This window comes from Heptranchias perlo, chromosome 17 (genome assembly GCF_035084215.1).
Source record: "Heptranchias perlo isolate sHepPer1 chromosome 17, sHepPer1.hap1, whole genome shotgun sequence".
Classification (NCBI taxonomy): Eukaryota; Metazoa; Chordata; class Chondrichthyes; order Hexanchiformes; family Hexanchidae; genus Heptranchias; species Heptranchias perlo.
In genome coordinates this window covers 20,284,531-20,311,502 of record NC_090341.1, presented here as the reverse complement: position 1 = coordinate 20,311,502, position 26,972 = coordinate 20,284,531, and the positions used below count along the sequence as shown (strand labels likewise).

At 41.3% G+C, this 26,972-nt stretch overlaps 1 protein-coding gene across 1 annotated transcript; it reads left to right on the top strand.

Annotated features, from left to right (window-relative positions):
- Nucleotides 1-6,727: 6,727 nt before the first annotated feature.
- On the top strand, nucleotides 6,728-25,076 carry rab43 (RAB43, member RAS oncogene family). The gene is made up of 3 exons (XM_067998678.1): nucleotides 6,728-7,119; nucleotides 9,165-9,348; nucleotides 19,616-25,076. Exons 1-3 carry the CDS (start codon nucleotides 6,928-6,930, stop codon nucleotides 19,864-19,866), a joined length of 627 nt encoding a protein of 208 aa, XP_067854779.1. The 5' UTR covers nucleotides 6,728-6,927; the 3' UTR covers nucleotides 19,867-25,076.
- Nucleotides 25,077-26,972: the final 1,896 nt, after the last annotated feature.

Sequence of the window (26,972 nt, the reverse complement as noted above, 5' to 3'; positions counted from 1 at the left end):
ATACAGTACCACAGAAAACATGGCACACTATGATTGGGGTGCTTCTGAAGAAAACCCAACATTACAGTTGGTCAAGCATTCACATGCCTTAGTGGTGCCATTGAGTCTTCTATCCCAGCCTTTTTTTGGGATTATGAACTTCTGCTCGTGCTAATCACCTGTCAAAGTGAGATGCGGGTGTGTGGCTACTGGTGGGTGGGCACGGAACACCTCTCGTGCAGCCTGACCTTCTCTGACATCCCTCCATTAGTCCTCTTTTTCAGATCATATCAGATGGGATGTTCCCCAATTGGTGCCAGCTGGTGGTGTGGGCAAAAAAAACAACACTAAATGGCACAAAGGCTCATGAGAACCTAAATGCCAACAGAAAAAAAAACACACAAAAAAAGAAAAAGCCTTAAAACTATTGAATTAATCTTCTTACTATGGTCTTTAATGTTACTGCCATATGCAACTCAACCCTGAACCACCAACAAAACAGTAATCACACAAAAATCATTTATATTTTGGGGTTATTGTTTCAAAACAAGCGGAGACATTTCTGTGAATCAACCTGGTTTTTAACTCCCTGCATACAGTGACAGAAAGAATGATACCAATACCATGATACATCATTGAAAAAACGCTTCATTTTTGTCACGACTGCGTCAAATCCATCGGATTAGTAATATGCAAACCAATATCTCACGCTGGTGTGCTTGTGGATTAAGATCTGAAGACAGTATATCAGCTGCACAATACTGTTCGCCTTTTAAAAAAAACTTCAAACTGTAGCATGGAAGATACAAATATTGTTTAAAGTGATACCAATAGAATGTGTGTTCAAGATCAACTTGTAATAAATTCACTGGTCCCAAATTTCCCTTGGCAGAGGTCTGGTGCTCCAAGCATGGAGGAGAGGCAGAAAATGGGGCAGGTACCAGGCAGGTACATGTCTCCATCCCTTCGGTCTGGTGGGGCAGATACATGTCTCCATCCCTTAGGTCTGACACTGCAAGTTTCCTGGGGGCAGGTTTGAGCAGAATTTCCATCTGGCCCTTGGAGACTGGATCAAAAAGGAGGGAAAGCCAGTGGGATGGCATCGTCCACTGCATTTCCCCCTGCTCTTCCCTCCTAAGTGCTGATCATACTGGGTGCCAAAAAAATACTGGTGTCAAGTACTATAGAGCAGAGCAAGTGGTCTGGAACACTCCAGAAGACTGAATTCTACAACATTTAAATTGTCCCTCTGCTAAAAGGAACCATTACCAAGGAATCTAAGGCCCTGAAATTCCGATTCCCACAATCCGCCACCAGAAGTGCAGCAGGATGGGACTTACATTCACCCTTTTGCACAGATGTTGATCCTGTCAGCTGATTTGCCTAATGCTGGGCAGGATATAGACATGAGTCCCACCAGCAATAGACCTGAAACCTCTTTGCAGGCCCTGGAAAACCATGGGTGGAGCAGAGAAAAGTAGAGTGTGTCATCATTTACAGGTAACCTGCACTTAAAGATAAATGTCAGTAACCAAGAAGTATTCTCAGACTGTTTGTCCAACATCCAGTCTTGGATTTCTCCAGTTAAATATCAGGAAGACCCTTGCCATCAATTCCATTCACCTCCCAGCCACTGTCTCAGGGTCAACCACACTGTTTGCAACCTCGACATCCTATTCGACTCCAGGCCGACCCCATATCCTCTCCACCTGACAGACCGCCTATTTCCACCTTTGTAACATTACCCGCCTCCGCCCGTGCCTCAGCCCATCTTCTGCTGAAACCCTCATCCATGCTTTTGTCACCTCCAGACTCAACTATTCTAATGCCCTCTTGGCTGGCCTCCCATTCTCCACCCTCAGTAAACTGCAGCAAAATTCTAACTGTCAGTACCCTATCCTGCATCGTCCCTCTCATCTATCACCCCTGTCCTTGGTGACCTACATTGGCTCCTGGTCCCACAATGGCTCCAATTTAAAATTCTCATTCACATGTTTAAATCTCTTCATGACCATGTCCCTCTCTATCACTGTAATTTCTTCCAAACCTACAACCCCTCCCAGAACTCTGCATACCTCCGAATCTGGCGTCTTTTTCCATAGAATTTACAGCACAGAAACAGGCTATGCAGCCCAACTGGTCTATGCCGGTGTTTATGCTCCACACAAGCTTCCTCCCACTCTACTTCATCTCATCCTATCAGCATATCTTTCTATTCCTGTCTCCCTCATTTAATATCTAGCTTCCCCTTAAACACGACTATTCTATTGGCCTCAACTACTCCATGTGGTAGCAAGTTCCACATTCTAACCACTCTCTGGGTAAAGAAGTTTCTCCTGACTTCCTTATTGGATTTATTTCCAACTTCCATCAAATTCCTTTTCCTTTAAAAAAATACTTTTTTTTTGTTTTAATCTCCTGAATTTAAAGACTCCCCCCACTCCCAAAAAAAGAACTCCTGCTTTAAATTCTGCGAAGGTGTATCTAATGCTAGATTTCCAATGATATCCAGTCACCCTGTGAGCAGGACTTGCTGTATGCTCCCACTCTTAGATCATTGACTATCCTTTATTTGTTACCCCACAAGCAGAAACATCTTCTCTACATCTACCCTATCAAACCCCTTCATAATTTTAAAGACCTCTATCAGGTCACCCATCAGCCTTTTCTTTTCTAGAGAAAAGAGCACCAGACTGTTCAGTCTTTCCTGATAGTTATAACCTCTCATTCTGGTTTCATCCTTATAAATCTTTTTTGCACCTTCTCCAGTGCCTCTACATCCTTTTTGTAATAAGGAGACTAGAACTGTGCACAGTATTTTAAGTGTGGTCTAACCAAGGTTCTGTATAAGTTTAACATAACTTCTCTGATTTTCAATTCTATTCTTTGAAAGGAATAGAGGGCTTGTACATTCTCCCCTCACATCATGCCACTATTGGTGGCCATGCCTTCAGCCATCTAGGCTCTACAGTCTGGGATTCCCTCCCTAAACCTCTCCGCCTCCCCGCCTCCCCACCTCCCTCTCCTCCTTTAAGACCCTCCTTAAAACCCATCTCTTTTCCAACCTACCTAATATCTCCTTATTTGACTTGGTACCATTTTTGTCTGAATACATCTCTGTGAAGCACCTTGAGACATTTTTCTACATTAAAGGTGCTATTAAAGGTTATTGTTGCTAGTGGCAGCAAGTGAGAACAAAAGAAAAGCAGCTAATTCTAGTCAAAATGAGTTGGAGCTTTGCTTAAGTGAGATAAGACAGAAGAGGAATGCACTTTTTAGGGGTTAGTGACAAAATGATTACAAACTATTCTGCAAGAGCTATTTGGAAGAAAGTGACATTGGAGTATGTGGAACATTTTTAACAGGACATCCATACAATGTCAGAAAGGTTCAATGATCTGACAAAGGTGGGTATCATGGCAGAAATATGTTAAGACTAATTAGAACCATAGAAGAAGATCAAGTGTGCACTGCATTGTTCCACACTGTGGGTGTCACGCTGAGCAAGGAATTAACACCTGGAGTTACTCTATCACCCGGATCTCTCTAAATCAAAAATAAAATACTACAGGTGCTGGAAATTTGAAACAAAAACAGAAAACGTTGGAAACACTGAGCAGGTAAGACAGCATCTGTGGAGAGATCAGACAAGTTAACGTTTCAATTGGGCAGACTTTTTGTCATAACTGGAAGATATTACTGATGAACATCATTTATAAAGGAATAGAACAAGGGGAAGGGGAGGGAAAACACACACTTATGTTGAGAATAGGAGATAGTTAAATGGCAGAAGTGGTATTAGCATGAGTCAATAATAGCTATTCACACATTCTCTGTGTCTCGTATATGACATTATTTCTTTAATTTCTCTTATGCCACCTATAGTCTCATGGCGATATCCCTTCCACCATTTAACCATCTCCTGTTTTCTTTACAAATCACTCTATTTCTTTTTTGTGTGTGTGTGTTTTCCTTTCCTTTCCCTTTCCCCTTGTTCTGTTTCTTTTTACCTCAGGACGTCCCAAAGGGCTTTACAGTCAATTAAGTACTTTTGAAGTATAGTCACTGTGGGAAACGCAGCAGCCAATTTGTGCACAGCGAGGTCCTACAAACAGAAAATCCTGAAAATACACAGTCAGCCACAGTCTATCAGCGAATAATCTGCTCTGTACAAAGGACAATCCTGTAACACTACAACACCAAAACAAATATAAGTTTAAATATGAGTCATTTTATTACTTTATATGAGCCCTACATTATTAAAATAAACACTTAAATTATCTTAAACACTATACTTCTACTCTCATTTCCCTTTTCTTCCATTCTCTTCCTCATTCCTTTTGGTTTATTTTTATTATTTTATATTTACTTTATTTCACACCAATAGAATCTACTTACACCTCTTTCCCTCATTTTATAAAAATTAAAATACTTTCTTCCTTACCCTCTTGAATTTCATGGTCCATTCTGTAAGTACCATTCTTATCAAAACATTGACATCTACTTCGTTGAAAATTAATCTTAAGACCAAATTCTCTGTCCATACTATAGCCACTGTTGTACAACAACAGTGTCCGCCTTGACTCAGTGGTAGCACTCTTGCCTCAGAGTCAGATGGTTGTGGGTTCAAATCCCACTCCAGAGACTTGAGCACAAAATCTAGGCTGACATTTCAGTGCAGTACTGAGGGAGTGCTGCACTTTTGGAGGATAAGACATTAAACTGAGTTCCTATCTGCCCTCCCAGATGGAAATAAAAGACCCCGTGGCAGTATTACACCACGGTATCCTGGCCTATAGTTTTCAGTTTTATTTATTAATATGCCAAACATTCATTATCTAATTATCTGATCCTTTGTGGTTTTTAGTTCCATTATTTGCAGTTTCTTCTTCTTATCTAAACTATTCATTATATATTGTTACAGCTTAAGAGGTTGTAGAACTGCCAAAATTGTAGACAGAATAGTGGATATTTGTGAGTGAATTAAGAGGGTGTAATCTAATCATAGGATGCAGATGACATCATAAACCAGAGCAGATCATAAACATCACCTGTGCAAAAAAACCTCAAAAATTACAACTCTTTGCAACCATTGTTGGGAGAGTCCAAGACCAGGATTTTGACTCGGAGCGGGAATGGGGGGCGGGGTCGAATCACGGACGGGAAACCCGGAAGTATGGGTTTCCCGCACGTCCTCATGATTTCGACACAAGAACGTCTTTTATTGTTTTTGTCAGTTTGCCATCCGACAGGCCGGCCTGATTGACAGGCTGGCCTCAGTCGGACGGGAGCAGAGCAAGGAAGAGGACGTGAAAAGCTAAGTCTTCAGGTAAGTCTTAGATTGTATGGATGGAGGGGGTTATGGGGGGCTTAGGTGGGCGCAGGGGCACCGGTGGGCATGGGGCACCTGGGGGCATTGATGGGCATGGGGGCACCTTTGGGCATGAGGGTCATGGTGGGGGAGGGGAGTCAGTCATCGGAGGTCAGTCACCAGGGCAGTTAATCATGGGTGGTGGGGGTCCATCGGGGGTCAGTGACCAGGGTCAGTCACCGAGGGGGTGGGTCAGGATTGGGGGTCATTGCAGTGGTCCGTGATCGTTGAGGGGATTGCTGCAGATAGGCTTTTTGGTCCTGGTGGAAGCACTCCTGCTCCTCCGGGCCCTCAAGCTGTGCTATAAAGGTACTTACCTCTCACGCGGCGTGAAGGAGAAGGCCCGGGAATCCCAGCCCCCAGAGGTTGCAATTGCAAAACCTGAAAAAAATGGAGGCCCACAACCTCCTTGAAAGGTTTTAGTGACCAACCCGCCTCCTAGGAGGGAGTTGGTCTCCTGCCCCAGTGAAAACCAGAAATGGGCGGGTTGAAGGCGGGTCTGAAATTGTTGCAATTTTCAATGTTCCCCCCCCCACCCAACCCACCCGTTAAAATCCTTCCCCAAGTGTCTCAACACTCAATAGCGTGAAACTCACGAGAGTATTAACTTCCCCTCTGTGGTTTATCATCCATAGTTTTGGACTGGACGATTGTTTTTGAATGGGCTGTGCAGAGCATTTTTAAAAATTAAATGTCGCAACTGAAAAACATACATTGCCTTTTCCGGATTTCGATCATCAAAATTACCAGGTGGTCACCCACAAAACGGGATCTGTTTAAAAACTGGATGAGTTGCGATCCTGCAATTCCACCTTTGTGCATCTGTGCCTGAAATTGCAACAAATACAGTCTGACAAATAAAAGCAAAATCCTGCGGATGCCGGATATCTAAAAAAAAACAGAAAATGCTGGAAACATTCGCCAAGTCAGGCAGCATCTGTGGAGACAACAGGCAAGTTAACGTTTCAGGTCGATGATCAGACAATCTAACAAGGACTAGTATGACTCACCCAGCATGAGCACTGTAAGCAATGCGTCCTGTACCACTAACAGTCTTGCGCCTCCTGCTAAAGTTATTGAGGGCAACTTCTAAAATCGGGGGAAAAAAAATCAATTCCATCTTAAGGTCCCTGTGCATTTTTGCACTATAATCTAGCCATCTTTAAAATCAGTCTTATTTTTTTTTGCATTTGTTATAGAGAAGAAACGGTACGCATATTCCGAAAGCTGAAAATGTAAGATGGGCAGCCAGGCGTGCGTGGGCGCTCAGCGTGGGTCCTAAAGGCGCGCTGGGGCCAGCTACATGAAAGCGCCCTATCGGTTGCATGTTATTCCGCTCAGGCGCTGCGGCAGGCGGCGAGCGGGGTCTTTAAGCCGCTCTCCAGTCTCCGAGTTGTCAGTTCCGGAGTTTCACATCCACGTCATGTCCACAACTTTGCCCCTTTTTTTTTTGTGTGGTATTTTATTTTGGGTCGGAATCAGTTGGCGCCGGCAGGCCGGCCGGCCGGCCTTTCATGAATCGAAAAGTCTTCGATTGAAATTGTCCGCAAGTTAGAAAAAAGCGCCGAGCGTCCAAGATGTCGGGGCCTGTCGACTCGGACGAGTCTTACGATTTTCTGTTTAAAATAGTTCTGATTGGAGATGCCGGCGTTGGGAAAACTTGCGTTGTCCAGCGTTTCAAATCGGGAATTTTCGTGGAGAGACAAGGCAGCACGATCGGGGTGGACTTTACAATGAAAACCTTAGAGATTCAAGGCAAACGGGTGAAGGTAAGTGCGCAGCATCCCCCCCCCCCTCCCACCAACCCATCAACTTGGATTTTATTCTGAAACCTCTTTTTTGCTTCACCGGATGATAGTTTTCCAGAGCCGACTGTTTATTTACAGTTGCAGGATTACAGTGTCATTCATGAACCTTATTTCTGTCCTAAGTTGATCCGTTTTTTGTATTCTTCTAATTTTTTTTTAATGCTGCCCCGAGCTGGCAGGAGGAATCCAGTTGCACTTTTCTTTTTGCACGAACACACAACTTGGCTTGTTAAATGGGCTCTTTTTTTTAAATTAAAAAAAAATCCAGCATCATTGTAACAAAAGCCGCTATGTGTTGCACACCGGACCGTCAAGGATGAGTCATTTGGACTTTGACGGAAGTGTTGCCAAAATAAACTTCTCTCACTTCTTTGTGCCACTTTAAACTGTCTCTAGAGAGGAAATAAATGTGTTTTACATTATGCTGTAAAACACCCAAAGTGCCAGCCCTCAAGAAAAGATACATTTTTAAAGCCTCATCTCAACATTTGGCAATTTATCATATTACATAATATAGTTGTTTTTATTAAATAAGGTTTATATTAAAGTTAGTGTGGAATCAATCAACTATATATTTTTAATTTTTTTGAGATGACCCTTGGCAAGGATTCACCTGTCCTCCCTCAAAGACTTGCAGAAATTTGGCAACATGGTGTGAGGCAGAAAGAAAACAAACAAGTAAAATTCAGTCAATTCCATACTCCTAGTTAATACACACAGGTTATTCAATGAATAATCCAGATTAGGTAATGTAAACGGTCCATTGTGATGTTTTCAAAATAGACTTATATGTTCCAAAAATATCTTCAGATTGGCTGTTCTGACATTTTTATTGCATTTTGTTTTACACCTGTCAGTTCTGAATATTTGTGTTTGTAAGTTCTTTACACCCAAAAATACACTGTCTGAGAGGGGGACAGGTAATCTGTTGCCAGACCTCTTCTTTTATCTTTTGATATATATTTTTTTAAAATCAGATTTTAAAATCTATTCAATTGTGCTTTTCTAGTGTGAATTGAAATGTAGATGCCGTATAATGTTCATCTCAAGCTTCAAAACAAGAGTGTAACACTCTAGTGTGAACCACATTGCCTCAATCATTTCAGTTAATGTGCCATGATACAATGACAGTCAGTCGACTCCCATGCTATGATACTTGAGCCACCTCTGACTTGGCCATACTCTTTCAATTATTGATGTCTTCAAGTTCCCCACCTAATGACCAGCATTTGTGTTATACAAAACGTGCATTTATATAGCACCTTTTAACATAGAAAAACACAAGGAGGAGAATTTGAAAATCAAGGTGTTGGTTGACCGGGAGCCAATGTGGGTTGGCGAACGTAGGGGTGATTGGTAAGCTAGACTTGGTGCGGGTAAGGAAACGGGCAGCAGAGTTTTGAATAAGCTCAAGTTTATGGGAGGTGGAAGATGGGAGGTTGGTCAAGAGAGCATTGGAATAGTCAAGCCTGGGGGTAATTAAAGCATGGATGAGGGTTTCATTTACAAGAATGCAATGCAGTGAGATTTGTACCAAATAAAAAAAGATTACCACGTGTTAACAAATTGTGGTGCGTCTCACAATTTGGATGATATTCATTAAAAACTTGAGTTTTGCTCATGGTTTCAAATCATCTGAATCCCCCATGTAACACACTTTTAAGTATCTGTTATTGTGTATATATGTAATTAAAAAAAACTTGCTCTGATAACAAATGTCAATACTACACATCAGTAGCCATAATTATTTGGAAACATCAGTTTTGAGGGAAGAACAGGTACTAAAAGTGAAATAACCCAAACAAATGCTGTAGTAACAGCAAACCAATTAGTTCAGAGTCTAGAATCAACAGTTACAACTGTGTTTCATCATCCTTTGTCAAGATGTGAAGAATTTAAAGGGGACTCAGTGCCACCCTGAGACCAAGCTAACCACAGAGCCCATGTTAATCAGTGATGTTTTTTGCTTTTCATTATTGTTCATGTGTTTTCCTGTTGCCTTCCAGTTGCAGATATGGGACACGGCTGGACAAGAACGATTTAGGACAATTACACAGAGTTATTATCGAAGTGCTAATGGTGCGATTATTGCTTATGACATTAGCAAAAGGGGATCTTTTGAATCTGTGCCAAAGTGGATAGAAGATGTGAAGAAATATGCAGGTTCAAACATTGTGCAATTATTAATTGGTAGGTTTTCTCACAAAGTTTAAAATGAAAGTACATAGGTACAGAATCATGTATGTGAATACTCACTACGTTGGCCAGAAAAAAAACATTGCCATCAATACCCACAGCCTTACCCATGAATACAGCAGCATTTCTCCACAACCGACTTGTTATGCCCCATTTTAAATTAAGTGTCAGGCCATCAGAGTAGCAGCAGTGATACATTTTCTTTGCCCTTACAATGTGTGAAGCAGGTACGTTCAGATGTTGCCTTTTTCTGAAAGTGCATGAGTGTGTGTCTTTTACTTTCTAACTGTTTTCTCCTTCTAAGTGTTGCTTGGTGAGAGGAGTAAATGAGGAGGCTATCTGCTGGATGTCAATGCGTTTAGGGATAGAGGTGGTCCTGTGCCTCTTTGTGCTGGGTCATTTACATGGCTCTGCAAATGCAGGCACTATGGGTGTTGCTGCAGTGGCGGTGTAGGCCTATACGCTATTTTGTATATGTGGGTTGGGATAGTCCATCCTTACTTTGCCAATTTCTGGGTGGAAACGAATGAGCAAATGACATAAGGAATTAAAAGCAAAGGATTGTACTAACCATGAGCTTGGGGAGGCCATCAAGCTCTCCTTCCCCTACTTCCTCTATTTCCTCCATGCCCAAAATCTTCAAGGTGAGCTCCTCTGGGGAGTCCAGAACCAGGGGTCACAGTCTCAGGATACGGGGTATGCCATTTAGAACCGACATGAGGAGAAATTTCTTCACTCAGAGGGTGGTGAACCTGTGGAATTCTCTACCACAGAAGGCAGTGGAAGCCAAGTCATTAGATGTATTCAAGAAGGAGACAGATATATTTCTTAATGCTAAAGGGATCAAGGGATATGGGGAAAAAGCAGGAACAGGGTACTGAGTTAGACTATCAGCCATGATCATTTTGAATGGCGGAGCAGGCCCGAAAGGCCGAATGGCTTACTCTTGCTCCTATTTTCTATGTTTCTCATAAGAAGTCAAAGGTCACAACTCCAGTGAACTCATGACTTTCTGTAATTAGAAGCAGCCAACGCTGATTATGTGCAACCTTCTGAAACACATAAAGATATTGTTATAAAAGATGTGAAAGAAGATGACCCAATCCCCACTATGTGAATGTGTGAACATGAAGCAGGTATCTGGTGTGGACAGCATGTGTGGTGTTTGTTTGCCTCATTTAAAGAGCCACAGGTCAAATACCTTATCTTACCAGCAATGCTGAGTGCCCTCCAGAAAGATGCGCATTGTCCTGTGTAGTTGGAAAGTGCACAAGCAGTTGGCAGAATGCTGTTAAATGTCCCTCTGAGTCGCAGTAACAAGTTTACAATGAAGTGCTATTAAGATACATTATAAGGCAACATTTTGAAAGGAAGCAAAATGTCAGCAACACTTACCTTAGTGACCTGCCTGAGACCAGCAAATTTCTTCCTGACCTGCCCAGGTTCTGTGAGCACCTGACGTATGCATTCACCCTTTCAGTCGTTTCCAACCATGCAGCCCCGACACTGAGCCTCACTTGGCTCCAAAAGGAACGAACCTTCTTTGCAGGATCTCCTGCAGCAGCATCTTGAAAGCTGCTTCGTTAAATGGAGCTGTTCAGCCTGTGGTTTTAGCACCATCACAATCCCTTTGTTTCTTGATTAGATGGTTGTCTTGTAATCACTTCCAGGTATCCTTTAATCTCCACTCTTGTTAACGATTCAAATTAATTTTGAAAAACCTCCTTCTTCAAAGATACGTAGGGAGAAGTGTAGAAACTTTAGCAGTGTATCTGCAGCATTACATGTGTACATAACCAACAGTATAAAGTGTGTGTGTGTGAGAGACAAAGGGGTGCGAAAAAGCATCAGAAATGTAAACCGCCTGGGTGGGCCTGGAAAATGGATCAGAATCCAGCTATACTGGGATTCTGTCCCGTTTAGATCTTAACTTTTAAATTCCAGTTAAGGGAGCCAATGGTCAGATCTTCGGCTTGCACCCCCATGTCAAGGGGGCATGGCGGAGGGAGTTCCTGGGATTCCCCAGGAAATTCCTCCCTTTATGCTCTTGAAAGGCCTTAGCAGAACTCATACCAGTTGAGTCCCTTTCAGGCTTTCTGAAAGCTCTAAATCTTTATTAACCTCAGAGGAGATTAATTGCCTCTACTAGTCAGATTGGCTGCATTGGGAACGAAAGTCCTCAGCCCAGTTAGGCCTCAGGAGGACTCCACTGTGCCTTACAAGGCTGGATCGCCTTGGGTCTAGGGCTTGCTACTCATGGGCACTTACAAGTGCCAATGGCCTGCCCTGGTTGTGCAAGCAATCCCGTCCCCAGGTTAATTTTAATGGGCAGAAAGTTGAGTGATGTGCACCTGAGATTTCCCGCAATATGCTCCCTGCGAGCGTGCACTCCACTAGCAGTATGGAATCGGCCCTGTAGTGAGAAGGCAGATAGTTAGATAGAGATTAATCTATGTAAAAGGGACAGGCTTGTTCAGCATAATGAACTCTCCTGTTTCTAGAAGTTCTTGGGGTAGATTTTCCTCCTAGTGGCGCCTGGGAAATGCTCGGTTCCCAGGTGCTGCAAAGAGGTAATGAGGAAGGACACCTGTTGTGTCAGGTCTCCATACCCAAAGTGCTGCCCTAGAATTTTTGGGACATCCTAAAATTGACATAACTGGGTGTGCACCTAGAATAGGCTCCGCCCATTGTATATGAGGCAGGAAAAGGGCATTTCTAACCTCGCACTTCACTTTCCTCTTGCTGTGATCATGGGGCAACCAAACAAAGGGGCATCCGAAGAAAGCTGGCAGTGACGTTTGCACCAGGCCCCTCTGCAGACAGGAAAGTCTCCAGGGATCCCAGCAGCACCCTAAAGATCGATTGGAATAAGGTGTGGCAGTGATAGAAAATTATTTTCACCTCTCAGCATGATTTTTGGGTCTCTGAGCCTTCTAGCTGCTGCTCTCCAGGAGGATCCCCAGGCCATGTCTCTCATACACTGCTCTTAGATACACTCTTGCCTCTAAATCTGGACTTTCAATAGTTTTAATGTGAACTTTTGAACTTAACTTTGCATTCACTTACTAGTTGTAGTTACACAACCTTGCGGTAAGTATATTGAAATGTGCCTTAAAATGTATTCCGATTGTTAGACTTTAAAATGTGTTTAAGGGACTCTATATAAAGGCTGGATTGACATTGTGGTCCAAAAGCAGACTCTCACGTGGACCATTTCATAACCTCGTGATCACCAAAGAATTGTAATTGGACATGCATAGTCTTCCTGGTAAAAATATTTCCACCTGCTTCGCTACACATCTGAACAAAACATACCTTGAATATAACTAACAACTTTACGGGGGATTCAATGGCATGGACTTGCCCAGGGACTCTTTGTGGAGTTCAGCTATTAAATCATTATCATAGCATCCGGTGCTGGTAAATATCTAGCTTAATTTAGAATCATAGCTCCAAAACAATTGGAAGGCTAGAAAACCGAACTTTGAGATAGTGATGTCTACCTGTGATCTTGGCAAGTTTCTGGAAATTGTTTTTAAAGCAGGTGTTCAGTCATTACCACACTTTAATTGTACTGTGAGCTACTTGAGGTGGTCAATGACACTGAGAATTTGAACACTAACACTTGGTGCAACCCCCACTCTACCCTGTTCTTGCTCTGATCTGCCAAGGGTTTGGGGGGGGGGGGGGACTTCAGGTGGAAGTTACATAGAACTCTGTTCATTGGCACCCAGAAGGCAGTGAATTTTTTTTTAATGTTATTGAAGAACCAAAAGAACTAACATTAAAAACATAAAACGGTTTTCCAGCAGATTGCCTGGGATTTTTTTTAACCTTAAAATTAAACTGTCTGGTTTGCACCAAGTGCAGAAATGAAGCTGCAGCAAGGTGAGACTGTCTTCTTGAGGTGATCTCGTATCTGCTGCCAAACCCCAAACTGTTGGTAGTTTAACTTCAGTTATACTTCACCTTCGTATCACAGTGAAGCTGAAATCATTTTGCATGACATCAAACATGCAATACAGCTGAATTATTGTGGACATTGCAGGGCCATTTAAGACTTTTCATTCTTTTACTATATTGCAAGAGGTTAGTGGCTTGAGCTAAATGCAATATAATTTATTGCTTTATTGCATAGACATTTGAGAATCCTCCTTTGAAGCCGTCAGGGTCCTTTTATAAATATGCCGATTGGGCGTCTTTGGGGCCCGACTGCTATTTTAACCTGAGGGCTGAGTAGGGGAGCAGTGATGGTTTCCCTGCCAGACCAAACCTGCCGGGAACAGGACCCAGGGCCAGAAGAGGCCCAATAAGGAATGTTTTAAAAAAGATTTTTGTGAAGTTCCTCGTGGAACAGGAGTGTTCTCCAAGCCTCATAAGGAAACCTTGGGCCTCCCCTGCCTTGGGATTCCCCTCCCCGAGCCCTCGCAGCCACTTACCTTGTGATCCTGCAGGACCCTAGTGGCAGCCTGTGAGCCTTGTGAATTTAACGGCTGGACAGCCACTTCCCGGCACTTTTGGTCAGGTAGTTGGCAAGCGGCATGCTAATGAGGCCCGGCTGTTAAAATTGGCCGAGCCTCCCTACTGCTGCTCCCTGACGGGACAGCCACTCGCTAGGCCGCATTCCCGCCCGGAAGATAAAATCAACTCCAATGTTTCACTATTTACCCTCTCAAAACCTTTTTTTAAAATTTTGAAAACTATCTGCTTAGCAATCCCTTTGTCTCTGACTGCATTCCCTTTTATACCATAATTTTCTCAACAAATCTTTTGTGTGGCACCGAAAGTCCATATATACAATATCCAGCCCATTCCCTGTATCCCTTTATTGAAAGATAGGATTTTTCTAATCATTCCAATTCCAATTCACTTAAAGAGGAAATTCAGTTTGATATATTGCAAGGCTTTGTCAGTTCACACCAGCACTGGATACACAAAACTGTTGTACAGACTAGTGGTGGATGGTTTGTATAAATTGCAACTAAATATAAATTGTTAAGCAGAACTTTGGAGAGTGGTAACTGAAATGAGGTTTAAATCTGATAGTGTGCTGATAAACCACTTCTCCAATCTAAAAGTACTAGACCAACAAGGAACCACTCTGAAGAGTAGAGTCATTTGGTCCTCCAAATTAAGAAAGGGAAATACAGGTGGAACAAAATTAGCTAACAGGCTTTTGTTTATTGATTGAATTATTTGGCACTAATATTACTGTTTTTGCATAATTCAAGAATTATGAAAACATTTCAAAATGTAAATAGAATGATAATTTAAACACTTTAGGCCTAGTCTGAGATGTACTTTCAGATTTGAATAAATAGGATTCACTAATATCACAGAAATCAGGGGCTGGACAGATGGACTGAAATGGTCATTTTCTGGCCCTGAGTATGCTTATGTTCCTGCCTTCCATATGTGTTTAATGCTGTTTTTTATTGCAAAATAATCACTTTGTAATGTAGACCACATGTAGCTTGTGTCTACAGAAGGTGCTGCTGAAAAGGCTGTCTTGACAGAATTATTGGGCTCAAAGTGGGCTTACATGCCAGTACTTTGCCCTGCTTTCAGTTAATGATTGTGTACACAGGTATATTTTGCACTTTTGAGTATGTATAGTACCTTTTTTTAAAAAGGGATAAGCAAAGTTGCACCCAATATCACGTGAACTAGGCAAACTTGCTGTCACTTTGGATTCAGAATTCACTTTGATTCCCATGTTTAACTTATATCTTCCCTCTTTAGGCCCCATTCAATATTACCAATATGAGACAGAGGGCAGGCAGGCGACCTGCTCTCAGCCCTGTGCCGTGCTACACTTGAGTCAGCCGATAAGAAATGTGTGACCATGACCTAGCTTAATTTGCTATTCATTTTAATCTATTCCTCACCACTCCGTTTGTATGGAGTGCCTCTACTGAAAAAGACTTGCTAAAAATCATCTTTAAAAATATTGATCCTGAAATTTAGTATAGTTGTAGCACAGAATGAATGAATGCATTTAACTTCTTTGGTTTGAGTCCAGTCTTTTAACATTCCACATGACTCCTAATATTGGTTTAATGAAAAAAACACACATAAGTGTCAAATTGATGACATGAAAATTTCACTCCCAATCCTTAGTTCAGTCACCAGTTGCTATGATTCTGCCATAAATTTGTAACAATAAAATATTGCGACACAAATTATGAAAGTTTGAATTCATTGAATAGATTCACTATGCAGGTGTGCTCAATGTAAAACTCAGTGTAGTAGATTGAGTGTGAGCTTAAAATCACTACCTAGATGACCATATTTATGTTCATAGGAAGAAAGGTGCAATTTATTATAGTCCAATAAAATGTACTCTTCAGACTATTCTAACTCTCTTTAGAAGTTCACCCAATGTCTTTAAGATGTGAGTGCGCATTAAGAACTGCTCAAAAGAGCTATTCAGTTTGTAAATGAAACAGAATGTTCAGACCTCTGCCACGGTCTAATTGGTGTGAAAGTTTTACAGCCAAATTTCAATTGTTTACATACAAACAAAATCCTCTGCTTAATTATAAGAGGATTCTGAGGTAAGCTTATGCTGTTATGTTGTGGAGGAATCTAGCTTGTAATATTGCTTTATGATTACATCATCCTGAGTAGGCTGTGGCTTTTCCTTTGTGGAATGCATCCTAAGACAGTTGATATAGTATTACAGTCTATTCCTGATAATTCAAAGCCATTTTTTGTACTAAAAACTGGAATTATCCAGTAATTCAAACTAAGCAATGTAAATAACAGCAATGTGGGAATTTAGTGCTGAAAAAGAAAGTGAATTATTCAAAAATTCAAAATAAGCAACTTTGAATTAAAAGGAGTAAGTAGACTGTATACACCATAGGATTGTCCTGGAGTATCCAAAAATTACAGCTAGATCTTCTGGACACTGCTGCGAGCAACCTGGGAGAAAAATCATGGGGGCATTAAAAAAATGTTTTAAAAAATTTCTTTGAACACTTCTTTTGTTTCTTAATTATAAAAATATTGGAGATGGGGGATGAAAGTCTGTTTGACAGTCAAGAATCATCCAGTTGGGTAATGAAGAGTCTGTTCACTTTCCGATTGATGCGGGAAGGTAGTGCACCGCAAGGATGGATGTGTCGATTGACCAATAGCGGGAGCATGGGAGCAGGGTGGTTGGAGGTGGGATGTCATGTGATGAAACCTCCAGGAATAGGACCAACCAGATTCATCAAGCTAAATATACCAGAATAAATGTAAACTTTTATGCAGAACTTTGGCTCATTAACTGAAATAGATTTTTAAATTATATCAATCAGCCAAAAAGTTACCTTGAAAGGTTTTATAATATAGTTACTGATCTTGAGCCAACAACAATTTATACTCACATAGTGTCTTTAACATAGTAAAACATCCAAAGGAATGTCACAAAAATTACCATGGCCATACTTTCCAGAAAGCATTGCATGAGTAAAAGAAATAGCATCTCCTAGTGGTGAAATAGTTCACAGCTGAGTGTCTCTCGGGCAGAGTAGTAAGAGCATAAGAAAAGTAAAGGATGAGAAAAGGTCACTTAACCCATCAAAGCTCACCCCTCTAATACCCCACTTCTCCCATCACTCATCCAACCATTTGGAGAAGGATTTTGTTTCCTTGGTAAACTTGAAATTTACTTTTTTTATTTAACAGATGAGCGTTGTGTTTTAAATGAAAATTTTCTGTGTACAAGTATAAAGAGTCAGTACTAAATTAGAAATCTTTCCTTGCTTGTACCTGCATGCAGACTACATAAATCCAAATGAAAACCACTCCTGAATGAAGCCTTTGGAATACATGTTTAATGTTCATAGTTATACGGTTTGTAGGCACACGTGAAATTGTTGCTCAGTGTTGTGCCAATGTATGTTTTATATTAATATAGTCAGATTGACAGCATGTTTGTACACCATGTAATTCCATGTTCTCATTCTACTGTAGCTTACTCAGTACATTTTAAATTGCCTCCATTATAATTACAGTACACTGATCTTCACTAATGATTATTTCCACATTATTACATTGAGATGTGATACACAGCACTAGCATCAAGAGTGACTTTCAGAGGGGAACGTGGCCCTTTACAGTTGCAGTGATGATAATTGCCAAACTACAAGCAGCACATTTGTAATACTGTTTTGGTATTTTTGCCAATGGTGCCCTCAGAAAGCTTGGAAATTTCTGTTCTGATTCCAGTAATTGACTTCCTGTATCTGGGATGAGAAAGGGAAAGTGCTCACCAATCACACAGCACTTTGGTTAAAAATTTTAAAGCAACTTTGTGGTTACCTATTTGATTATAACCAGAGCATCACTAGCCAAGGCTCATCTTTCCACACCACACTGTCACCTCTAGAGACCCCCAAAGATCCATCCTCAGCCCTGTCCTCTTCCTCATCTACATGCTGCTCTGTAGCGACATTGTCTGCAAACATGAGGTCAGCTTCCTCGTGTAGGCTGTTAACACTTAGCTGCACCTGCCTCAATCCCTCCACTGCCTCTGCTATCAGCCTGCATTTCAAACTTCCAGTCTTGGATGAGCCGTAATTTCCTCCAGTTAAACATTGGCAAGAACAAAGCCATCGTCTTCAGTCCCTGCCACAAGCTCCGTATCCTTACCATCTCTCTCTCTGGCCAGTGCCTCAGGCTGAGCCAGACTGTTTGCAACCTCTATCCTGTTCAACCCTGAGTTGAGTTTTCAATCCCTTATCCTCCCCATCACAAAGACTACCAGCTTCTACCTCCATAATATCACCCACCCTCTGCCTCTACTGCAGCCCCGCTGCACTGAATTCTTCATTATGCTCATGTCACTTTCAGGCTTGATTATAGTCCTGGCTGGTTTCATCCTCCACCTTCCATAAACTTCAGCTCATCCAAAACTCTTGTCGTATCCTAATCTGCAACATGTCCTGCTTGTCCATCACTCCTGTCCTCATTGACCTACATTGGCCCTCAAGATGAAAATTCCTCCAAGGCCTTGCCTCCCCCCAAACTCAATATCTCTTCCCAGGGATTCCTTCACTTGATTATCCTTCTATTTTCCAACTTTCAATGCCAGCTTATCTGTTTAAAGTAAAAGGACTATAAAGCACCCAGTAATTGTAACTCCATATTGAGGATAGTGTGGTGTTCAAGGCACTTGTAGGGATTCACCAGAAGCTCCATTCTCTGAAACATTGTCAGTCATGATTAGATGATAATAGTCAAATGTTTCAATGACATTCTACATTTGTATTTTTATGTAAATAATTTTTTATAAATTAAATATTTTGTATTCTGAAATATCTACTGTTTTAACCGGCTTTTGTTTGCTGCTTACTATGAGGAAATACAAATACGAAGAAAGACTTTGAAAATATAGGCTTTTTTTTCATTAGAACAACTCAGATTATGGGGCAACTGTTTAAAATTATGAAAGATGGGACAGGGTAGATAGAAGCAGACTGTTTCCAATAGTTGCCTCTGAGTCAGAAGGCTGTGGGTTCAAGTCGCACTCCAGCGACTTGAGCACAAAGACCTAGGCTGACATTTCAGTGCAGTAGTGAGGGAGTGCTGCACTGTCGGAGGTGCCATCCTTCGGATGAGACATTAAACTGAGGCCCCGTCTAGCCTCTCAGGTGGACGTAAAAGATCCCGTGGCACTATTTTGAAGAATAACAGGGGCATTATCCCTGATGTCCTGACCAATATTTATCCCTCAAACAACATTGCTAAAACAGATTATCTGGTCATTATCACATTTCTGTTTGTGGGACCTTACTGTGTGTAAATTGGCTTCCGTGTTTCCTACATTACAACAGTGACTACACTTCAAAAGTACTTAATTGGTTGTAAAGCGCTTTGGGACATCCTGAGGTCATGAAAGGTGCTATATAAATGCAAGTTCTTTCTTTAGAAGAAGGAGCCACAAATACAAGATTAAATGTAAGAGATTTAGAACGGACAGCAGGAGAAACTACTTAACAGATTTATGCGGTTGTGGAATTCACTGCCAGGGTTAGTGGTTAAGGCAGAAACTATGTTGAGATTAGATTGGTTAGGTGGATGAAGGATAAAAGGATATGGAACTGGGCAGATAAATGTGATTAGGACTTTTTGCTCACACAGACTGGTTGGTCTGTTTTTGTGTAGCGTCTATGTTTTTGATAAGTTTGAGGCTGAATATGCTGCATCAATAGGACAAACTATTGTACATTGATTTAGCAAAATGTTAAGTTTCTGTTTACTGTTGCAGGTAACAAGTCCGATAAGAATGAGTTCCGAGAGGTTCAGTGCCAAGAAGCCCAAACTCTTGCAAATCACTATGATATGGTGTCTGTATTAGAAACTTCAGCCAAAGATTCTAGCAACGTGGAAGAAGCTTTTATAAAAATGGCCACAGAGCTAATGCTAAGGCATGCTGGGCCTATGTTCACTGAAAAAGCAACCGAGGGCATCAAATTAAACAGCAAAGATGTGACTGAAGGATGGGGATGTAGCTGCTAACATTGCAGGTTAATTTTATTGGGTTTTGCATCATCTCGTTTTAAGATATACGGATCAATCACAAATGCTGTTTAAATCACCTGGCTTGGAGCCAGTTATGTTTTAGTGGTGTGTTTTTGCACAGTTTCTGTGCAACCCATTGTGAAATGTATCTATTCCTCCCATTTGAAGCCGATGACAGTCGAAGCTGTTCTCGCTGGTCATGAAATTTTCACATTCCAGGTTCCTTGACATTCCAATAAGAACCGTAGTCCCATCGCCTTAACTACTGATACTGAAGCACTCATTTTCTCTACCAGCCCTTTTTATAATTAAATTTATAAATCTGAACAGAACATTTTACAGAGAAGACATGGAACATTTCAAATATGAAAGTGTAATTGAGATTAAATTGGAGATGGTACGTAGGACTGCTCTTTTTTGATAAAAAATAACTGCTTGTAAGCGCAGTCAGGAGTGGGCGGGGGGGGGGAGGGGGGAGGTGTGTACAATTAGCTAGTTTTCTTTTGCATATTCATTGTTGCCTTACAAATAAAAATACATGCATTCCAGCTACTTTTTGTCCCAGTTCAGTATGTATGAGGAATCCTGGCAGTCCTACGTATTGCTCTTTAAAATCTGATTTCATACTTTACTGTGGGCTGTTGTATACTTGTCTGACCTATTTTAATAGGTGGTTATTTAATTTGAAACTTGAATCAAATGCATATACATAGTAATTACATTTTTGAGGGTGATTCTGCTATTTTTACTCAGAGTGTTGTGGCCCACAATTAGCCCAAATGTTTTGTTGCTCCTAAGACAATGATGTAATTCTCACTGCTGAGTGGACAAAATCAGAGAACAGCTTAGAGAAGGCATTGGATAGCCCAGCAATGGAGAATTGCAACTCCCTGCCTGGATGCTGTGCTTTGTATTGTGTTGTCCTGCATGTAACTTGCAACTGGGATCGATGCCAGCCTTACTATTGATTCAAAGTACATGGTCTGTATTGGTGAGAACAAAGTTCCAGCAGCAGACAGTACTGATGTGTTCTTTGCCTTGCATTTGCAAAATGCTGGCAGGGATAATCTCTCCTAGAAAATGCATCATGCACTTTTTTAAAAAAAAAAGCAGGTTCCAAAATCACAGCAAAAATTGGTTATGAAATTGTTTTTCAGCAATAGTGATTTTGGGGAGATGGGTCTCTAATCACATTGAATAGACTGTATTACCCAATTCTCTCCCAGAACCAGCGTTGATTATATTGAAAGCAACAGCACTACTTCTAATGATGCTTATTTCAGATCAACATTAACATTCAATATCCAAACTTAAAAATGGAATAAGCCAGAGAACTTTGTGCATTCTGATTTAGAAAGAGGGTCGGATGTGGCTTGGTACAATAATATTTTTTGGAAGGGGTTGAAAGAAAAGTTTTGTGCTTAGGATGAAATAATGAACATTCAGAGGACATATATTATTTTAATAACAGGTAATGGGATAAGTACCTATAATATTTAACTATAAATGGAAGAGTTTTTCACACATTACTAAAATCTAGTTATTAATTACTGCCTTTTATAGATATTATATATTGATGTAAATGGTCACTGGTGTTGCTCCTATTTTACTGAAATACAAGTATCAAAGGGTAATGCGATAGTGCAGTGAGTTAACAATGTCCTTTTATCTCAGAAATCTGCTTTCAACTGCAGCCTAAACCAATGGCATAATGTCTCTGCCACCTGTAAGGAGGATCCTCTGCAAAATAAATCTGGCCATTTTCAAGCCAGCTCCTTGTTAGGGGGGAAATCGACAGACAAAATGGTTGCTGTGGGAAATGGCAAAATTAATGCAATCGGGGTTACTCCTCTAAAGTTGAGGTTAAGCTATACTTGGGCAGAGTATTACTACATCTGGCCTGACCTGATGTTGCTACCATTCAAGGGCCGATTTTAACTCCTGTCGGGAGCGGACAGCATTCCCGCCTGGGAGTTTGAGTTGGAAGCAACAGCAGATTTTAACCACTGTACCCATTTGAATGCTGCTGGTCAGCTGCTCGCTCGTTTTGGGCAGACGGGCAGCAGGCGGACGAGGAGGAGCGAGTGGCCCAGAGGTTGTTCGCCAGCACCAAGAAAAGGCTGCCGACAGCAAGGTAAGTCGGGGGGAGAGGGGGCTGCTCCAAAGGTCCCACGGAGGAGGCCAGGGCATAAGAGGCCCAGACTTTCCTTATAGGGCCCGGAGGTGCACTCCTGTTTGCCCTGGCCTCATTAAGGAAAGTTTTTCCACTTACCTTTAGTTGCCGCGCTGGCTTCCTGGTAGTTTTATCTGACAGAGCTGCCGTGATAGGTGCTCCATTCAAGAGAGGGTTACAATTCCATCAGGGTCCCATGTACTCCAGAGTCCAACAGGAGCCTCATCCGCTGCCAAAATAAGTGGTGCTAAAATGGGCATTCAATGGGAATGGAGCGGGACATGGAGCTGCTCCATTTTAACTGCTGCCCCGCTCTTTCCCCGCCAATTGGAGAGAGTTAAAATTCCCCCTTTAATATTGCAAGTAGAAAGAAGCATTTAATTCCTCAACACTGACTTCCTCCAGCTCAATGAGCCCAAATATACCCATAAAAATTAAATTATCTGAACAAGCTTGTACTACATTTAATGTATATTTAATTTCTATACCATTTCAATAGGACTGATAGAGTAAGAAAATAAGACCCAAGAATGCGGTCACGTTGCACTCAAGCTTCATTAATTCATGTCATTAGGAGTGACTTATGTATTTTGCTGTAGACTGGTAGTGACTGCCTTTAGATGGATGTATTTTTGTTACTTTTAAAAAATTTAAATGCAGGGAATCACAGAGTAAGTTACAATAAGATTTTTCAATGCAAGTTAATACACAATAATAGCTATAATTTATTCAGTCAGTTGCAACATGATGCACACATACATAAAGTGGTCACTGATCCTTTGATCTATCATGTAAAAAATGTGCTTAGTTGCCAAATTGGGCTGATTGTCAGTCAGGACAATAGAATAATGTGCCATCTCAAACAATGTGTTTTGGATGTTTGACTATTTTAAGCTATCACTCCCCTCATCCCATACAGTAGTGCTCTGCACATCTGTCACCATCATAAACAATGTGGTTTTCTCAGTGAACAGAAAGTGTGGTTTCAAATTTTTTAAGTTGGGGCAAAGTAAAGGTTACTAAATTATGTAATGTTTTTGTGACCAAGTTGTCAGAATGTATTCTAGATGATATTAATGTCACTGTAATCTTCAGCAGTGCATATATAGCCTATCTAGTTTATATCTACAGAAGTCTTGATAAATCTCTTCAACCTGGGCTGTTTCACTCTACTGTATTGACTGTCTACAGATTAATGTTTGTTTTTCAAAAATGGGGTTTATCCATTGTTGAATATACATATTCATTGTTTTTAATTCAGTGGCATGGATCAGATATAAGTTAGCATTCAGTAACTTCAGTTTGTAGCTTTTTCAGAATCCATCCTGTTATAACATTCCCAAATGTGTCAATGTTTCTTAAAACAGGTTTTAGTTTTGCAAGCTGTATGAGAAATGTGCACTTTATAAAATATGAATGTGGCACCAAGCAAACATCAGAGCAGTCTGTTCTACTAGCATATAACTTAATAAAGTTGGATCTAGAATCTGGTTCCAATATGACTTATTGCATTCAAAATTCACACACCAAATATTCCAAAACTAATACTGCACTTTATTACCAATTAACAAGAACATGTACACAAGGTCTAAACACAACATAGTCAATCAAATGATGGGCATCAATTTAGAGGTCAATTAATCTTCTGTATTTACATTTTACAATTCTTTATAGTTTATTTTTTAGTAGGATAAAGGTTTTGTGAAAAGTTTTAAATTGAATTAGATTTTAATCTGCTTAATTTGTGACTGATACAGTGTGATATTTTGAAAAGACAGATTTATACCATACCTGTACTTGAACTTAAGTCATTCCATGGGATTCCTCTGCTGGATCACACAGCAAGTAGCTGAGGCATACTGACTCGGAAGGCCCAGGTTCAAGAGGCAGTTTGTGCTGTGTTAGCTGAACTCAGCCTGGGTAGGGGGTAGAAATGCTACAATTGGTTGCACCAGCCCTGGATCAGAGAGGGGTGGGAAAGCAGCTGATTGCCATCCTGCAACCCTTACTGGAAGTGCTTATGTGTATGCAGGATTGCACTTAGTTGTGATATGCTCACAATCAAAGTCTGCCAATATTCACCAACACATAAATAACAGCGAGCTGGGCAAGATACCAGTGCTAGTGGAACTGTACTCCAGACGGAGTCAACGCCGTCAGAAGAGGAGGGAGGAAAGAAAATTGGTGAGCAAAGATTTTTAAAAAAAATTCTATGTATGTGTAGTGTGAAATAATATTTTCTTCAGGACAACATAATTAATTTCTCTGATGTCAAAACAATGCGTTAGAAAGGGAGCTAGCAGCCTTAATTGGGCATTTCTGAATGTTAAATTTAATGTTATTTGTTTTTTAAAAAAATTCATTGCAAAACACACAATCAGGAAAGCAGCTATAAGGTGAATTTCATCAATGTTTTTGTGATTTATCACCATAGTGGGATATGTTGCATTTTACATATCACTGATCTACTTTTAGCACAGAGCTAAAATTTATTTTTAACAATAAACTGAGCTGTTCACTCTTCCCGCCACCAATTCACATGGTGACTAGCTGATTTTGGGTATACGGACTCGCCACAAGATATCTGAATAGCAAAAACATCAACAGCTGACTGGTCCTGGACTAGAGGTAATCAAAATAACAGGCTTAAAAATGTGAAATTGAATGCTTTAACAATGAGCTCGCTGTAAACAGCTTGCACTGCCTCATAGCTAACTGTAGGAATATATAAATGTTCTTAATCTTGAACTTGAACACATTATGGTGGAGTGTGGTATATGACTGGAGGGAGATCAAACAATTAGGTACAAGACACTGCTGCCCAAGTCAGATCACTTGTTGAAGTAGTTTCCATATTTTTCTTTCCCTCCACTTAGTATCCACTTTATTTTACTGTTCCTTGTTGTGTATTGTTTATATATGTAAAAGAAGTAGAATGAATGACTTGGGTGATTTCTGAAAAAGTGTTGAGATTACGTATTGAGATCTGTTCATGTAAAATACCTTGGAAGCAAAAATAAATCTTGGGCATTTAGTATCTGTGTGCTATTTTCTGTACCATTCTTAGCCAATTAAACCTCAACATTTTGTTAACATAGGAACAGGAGTAGGCCATTCAGCCCCTAAGGTTACCCTGATGGCTTATTAAGCTTATCCATAGAGCACTTGTATCATAAAGACTAGGAAGAGCCCGGGCTTGATATCCTAGTCTGTATTGAGTTAGCTGGTCTCAACTGGGGCAATGGTAGGTGCACGACCTTTGGCCTCAGCACCACTGTAGGGAGGGGGAAAAAATCTTAGCCAGGATTGTGTTCCCGATAGCCAGCTGGTAACCCTGCTGCTGTTCGTGTATATGTGTGTAGATCAAGAATAAGCTCAGACTTGGCTGTGTGTTCCCCACCCCCACAGTAAGTTCAAATCTCCTGCCAGCACTGTCATGGCTCACACATGAATAATAGCCACTTAGGTACTTCTGGCACTGACCCTGCCAGATTTTCTGAGAGTGGAGGAGGTTCCTTTATTTAACTATTACTGGCAGGTGCCCAGGTCACTAGCATCACATCTTGGGTACCCACCAGTCCAGGGAGGCCGCTAAATGTGCTGAAGGTTACCTGCGCGGGAAGGGCAGGAGGTAGGAATGCCAGGGACAAGGAGCTGAAAAAAAATCTTGCACATTTTCAGAGGTCCAGATCAAGTGCTGGGCCTAGACTCCCAGGTAGACCCCACCAATCCCCTTGCAGCAGCCAGTATACCTCTTTTCACTGGGTGTATTGGCTACCACTGTTCTCAGTTCCAGGCCAAGGAAACTCCTGACCTAGGAGTCCTCTCACTCAGCCACACTCCTTCTGATGTGGGTGACCTGATTTGAGATCGAACTGAGATCGAACTTCCATCTACCCCAAGCTCAGCCCTGCAGAAGGCCGGAAGCCAGCAAATTTGAGTCCTGGCTTAATTTCTGGCCTTTCTACCTAGTGTATGGCACAGGTATGCTGGAAAGGCTGCATCATTTCAACCCTGGCACCTAGCAAATTTTCAAAATTTCTCAGAACATTGGCAAGGCTGCATTTATTGCTTATCCCTTTCTTGAACCATTGCAATTCATATAATGATGGTGCTCCCACAATGGTGTTAGGCTTCCGCCCCAGCAGCAATGAAGGATCAGTGATACATGTCCAAGTCAGGCTGCTGTGGCTTGGAGGGAAACTGGCAGGTGATGACATTCCTTTAGTGTCACTACCCTCATCTTTCTTGGTCCTAGAGCTGTTGAGGTGAGCTTGGTGAGTTGCTGAAGATTGTACATCATGCAGCCACAGTCTGCCAATGGTTGAGGCAGTGGATATTGAGTGCAGTTGCGGGGTGCTAATCAAGTGGACTGTTCTGTCCTGGATGGTATTAAACTTCTTGAGTGTTGTTGCAGTTGTACACATCCAGGTGAGTATCAAGTATTCCATCACACTCTTGCCTTGATGATGGTAGAGAGGCTTAGAGGGGTCAGGAGGTGAGACATTGATCAGAGTATTCCACTCCTCTTATACTTTTGTACTGGTCCAGTTAAGCTTCTGGTGAGTAGTAACCCCCCCAAGATGTTGATAGTAGAGAGCAATGGAGATGGTTGGGCTTTTTCTTCTTGAGATGATCATTACCTCTTGATACCACAACCTGCATGTCAAATGCAACTCCAGCCACTGGAGGGTTTTCCCATTGCCCCTACTGACCTCTATTTTTCTAGGGCTCCTTGGTCATACTCTGTCAGGTGCTACATTGATGTCTAGGGCAGTTACTCTTACCTCTCCTCTGGCCTTCACTCTTGCATGTATGACTGTTAAGTTGAGCCACTGTCCTCACACCCTGCTGTCTTTGGGCACAGCTGTAGGGACCCATCCTGCTGGAAAATATGGTTTTACTGTGTTGCATGTGAAAGGACCCTTAA

Excerpts from the sequence above, each read along its gene's own strand:
- rab43 (XM_067998678.1), top strand. The coding sequence starts at position 6,928 with ATGTCGGGGCCTGTCGACTCGGACGAGTCTTACGATTTTCTGTTTAAA. Across the intron at positions 7,120-9,164 it reads TTCAAGGCAAACGGGTGAAG|TTGCAGATATGGGACACGGC; the intron begins GTAAGTGCGCAG and ends GTTGCCTTCCAG. Across the intron at positions 9,349-19,615 it reads CATTGTGCAATTATTAATTG|GTAACAAGTCCGATAAGAAT; the intron begins GTAGGTTTTCTC and ends TTACTGTTGCAG.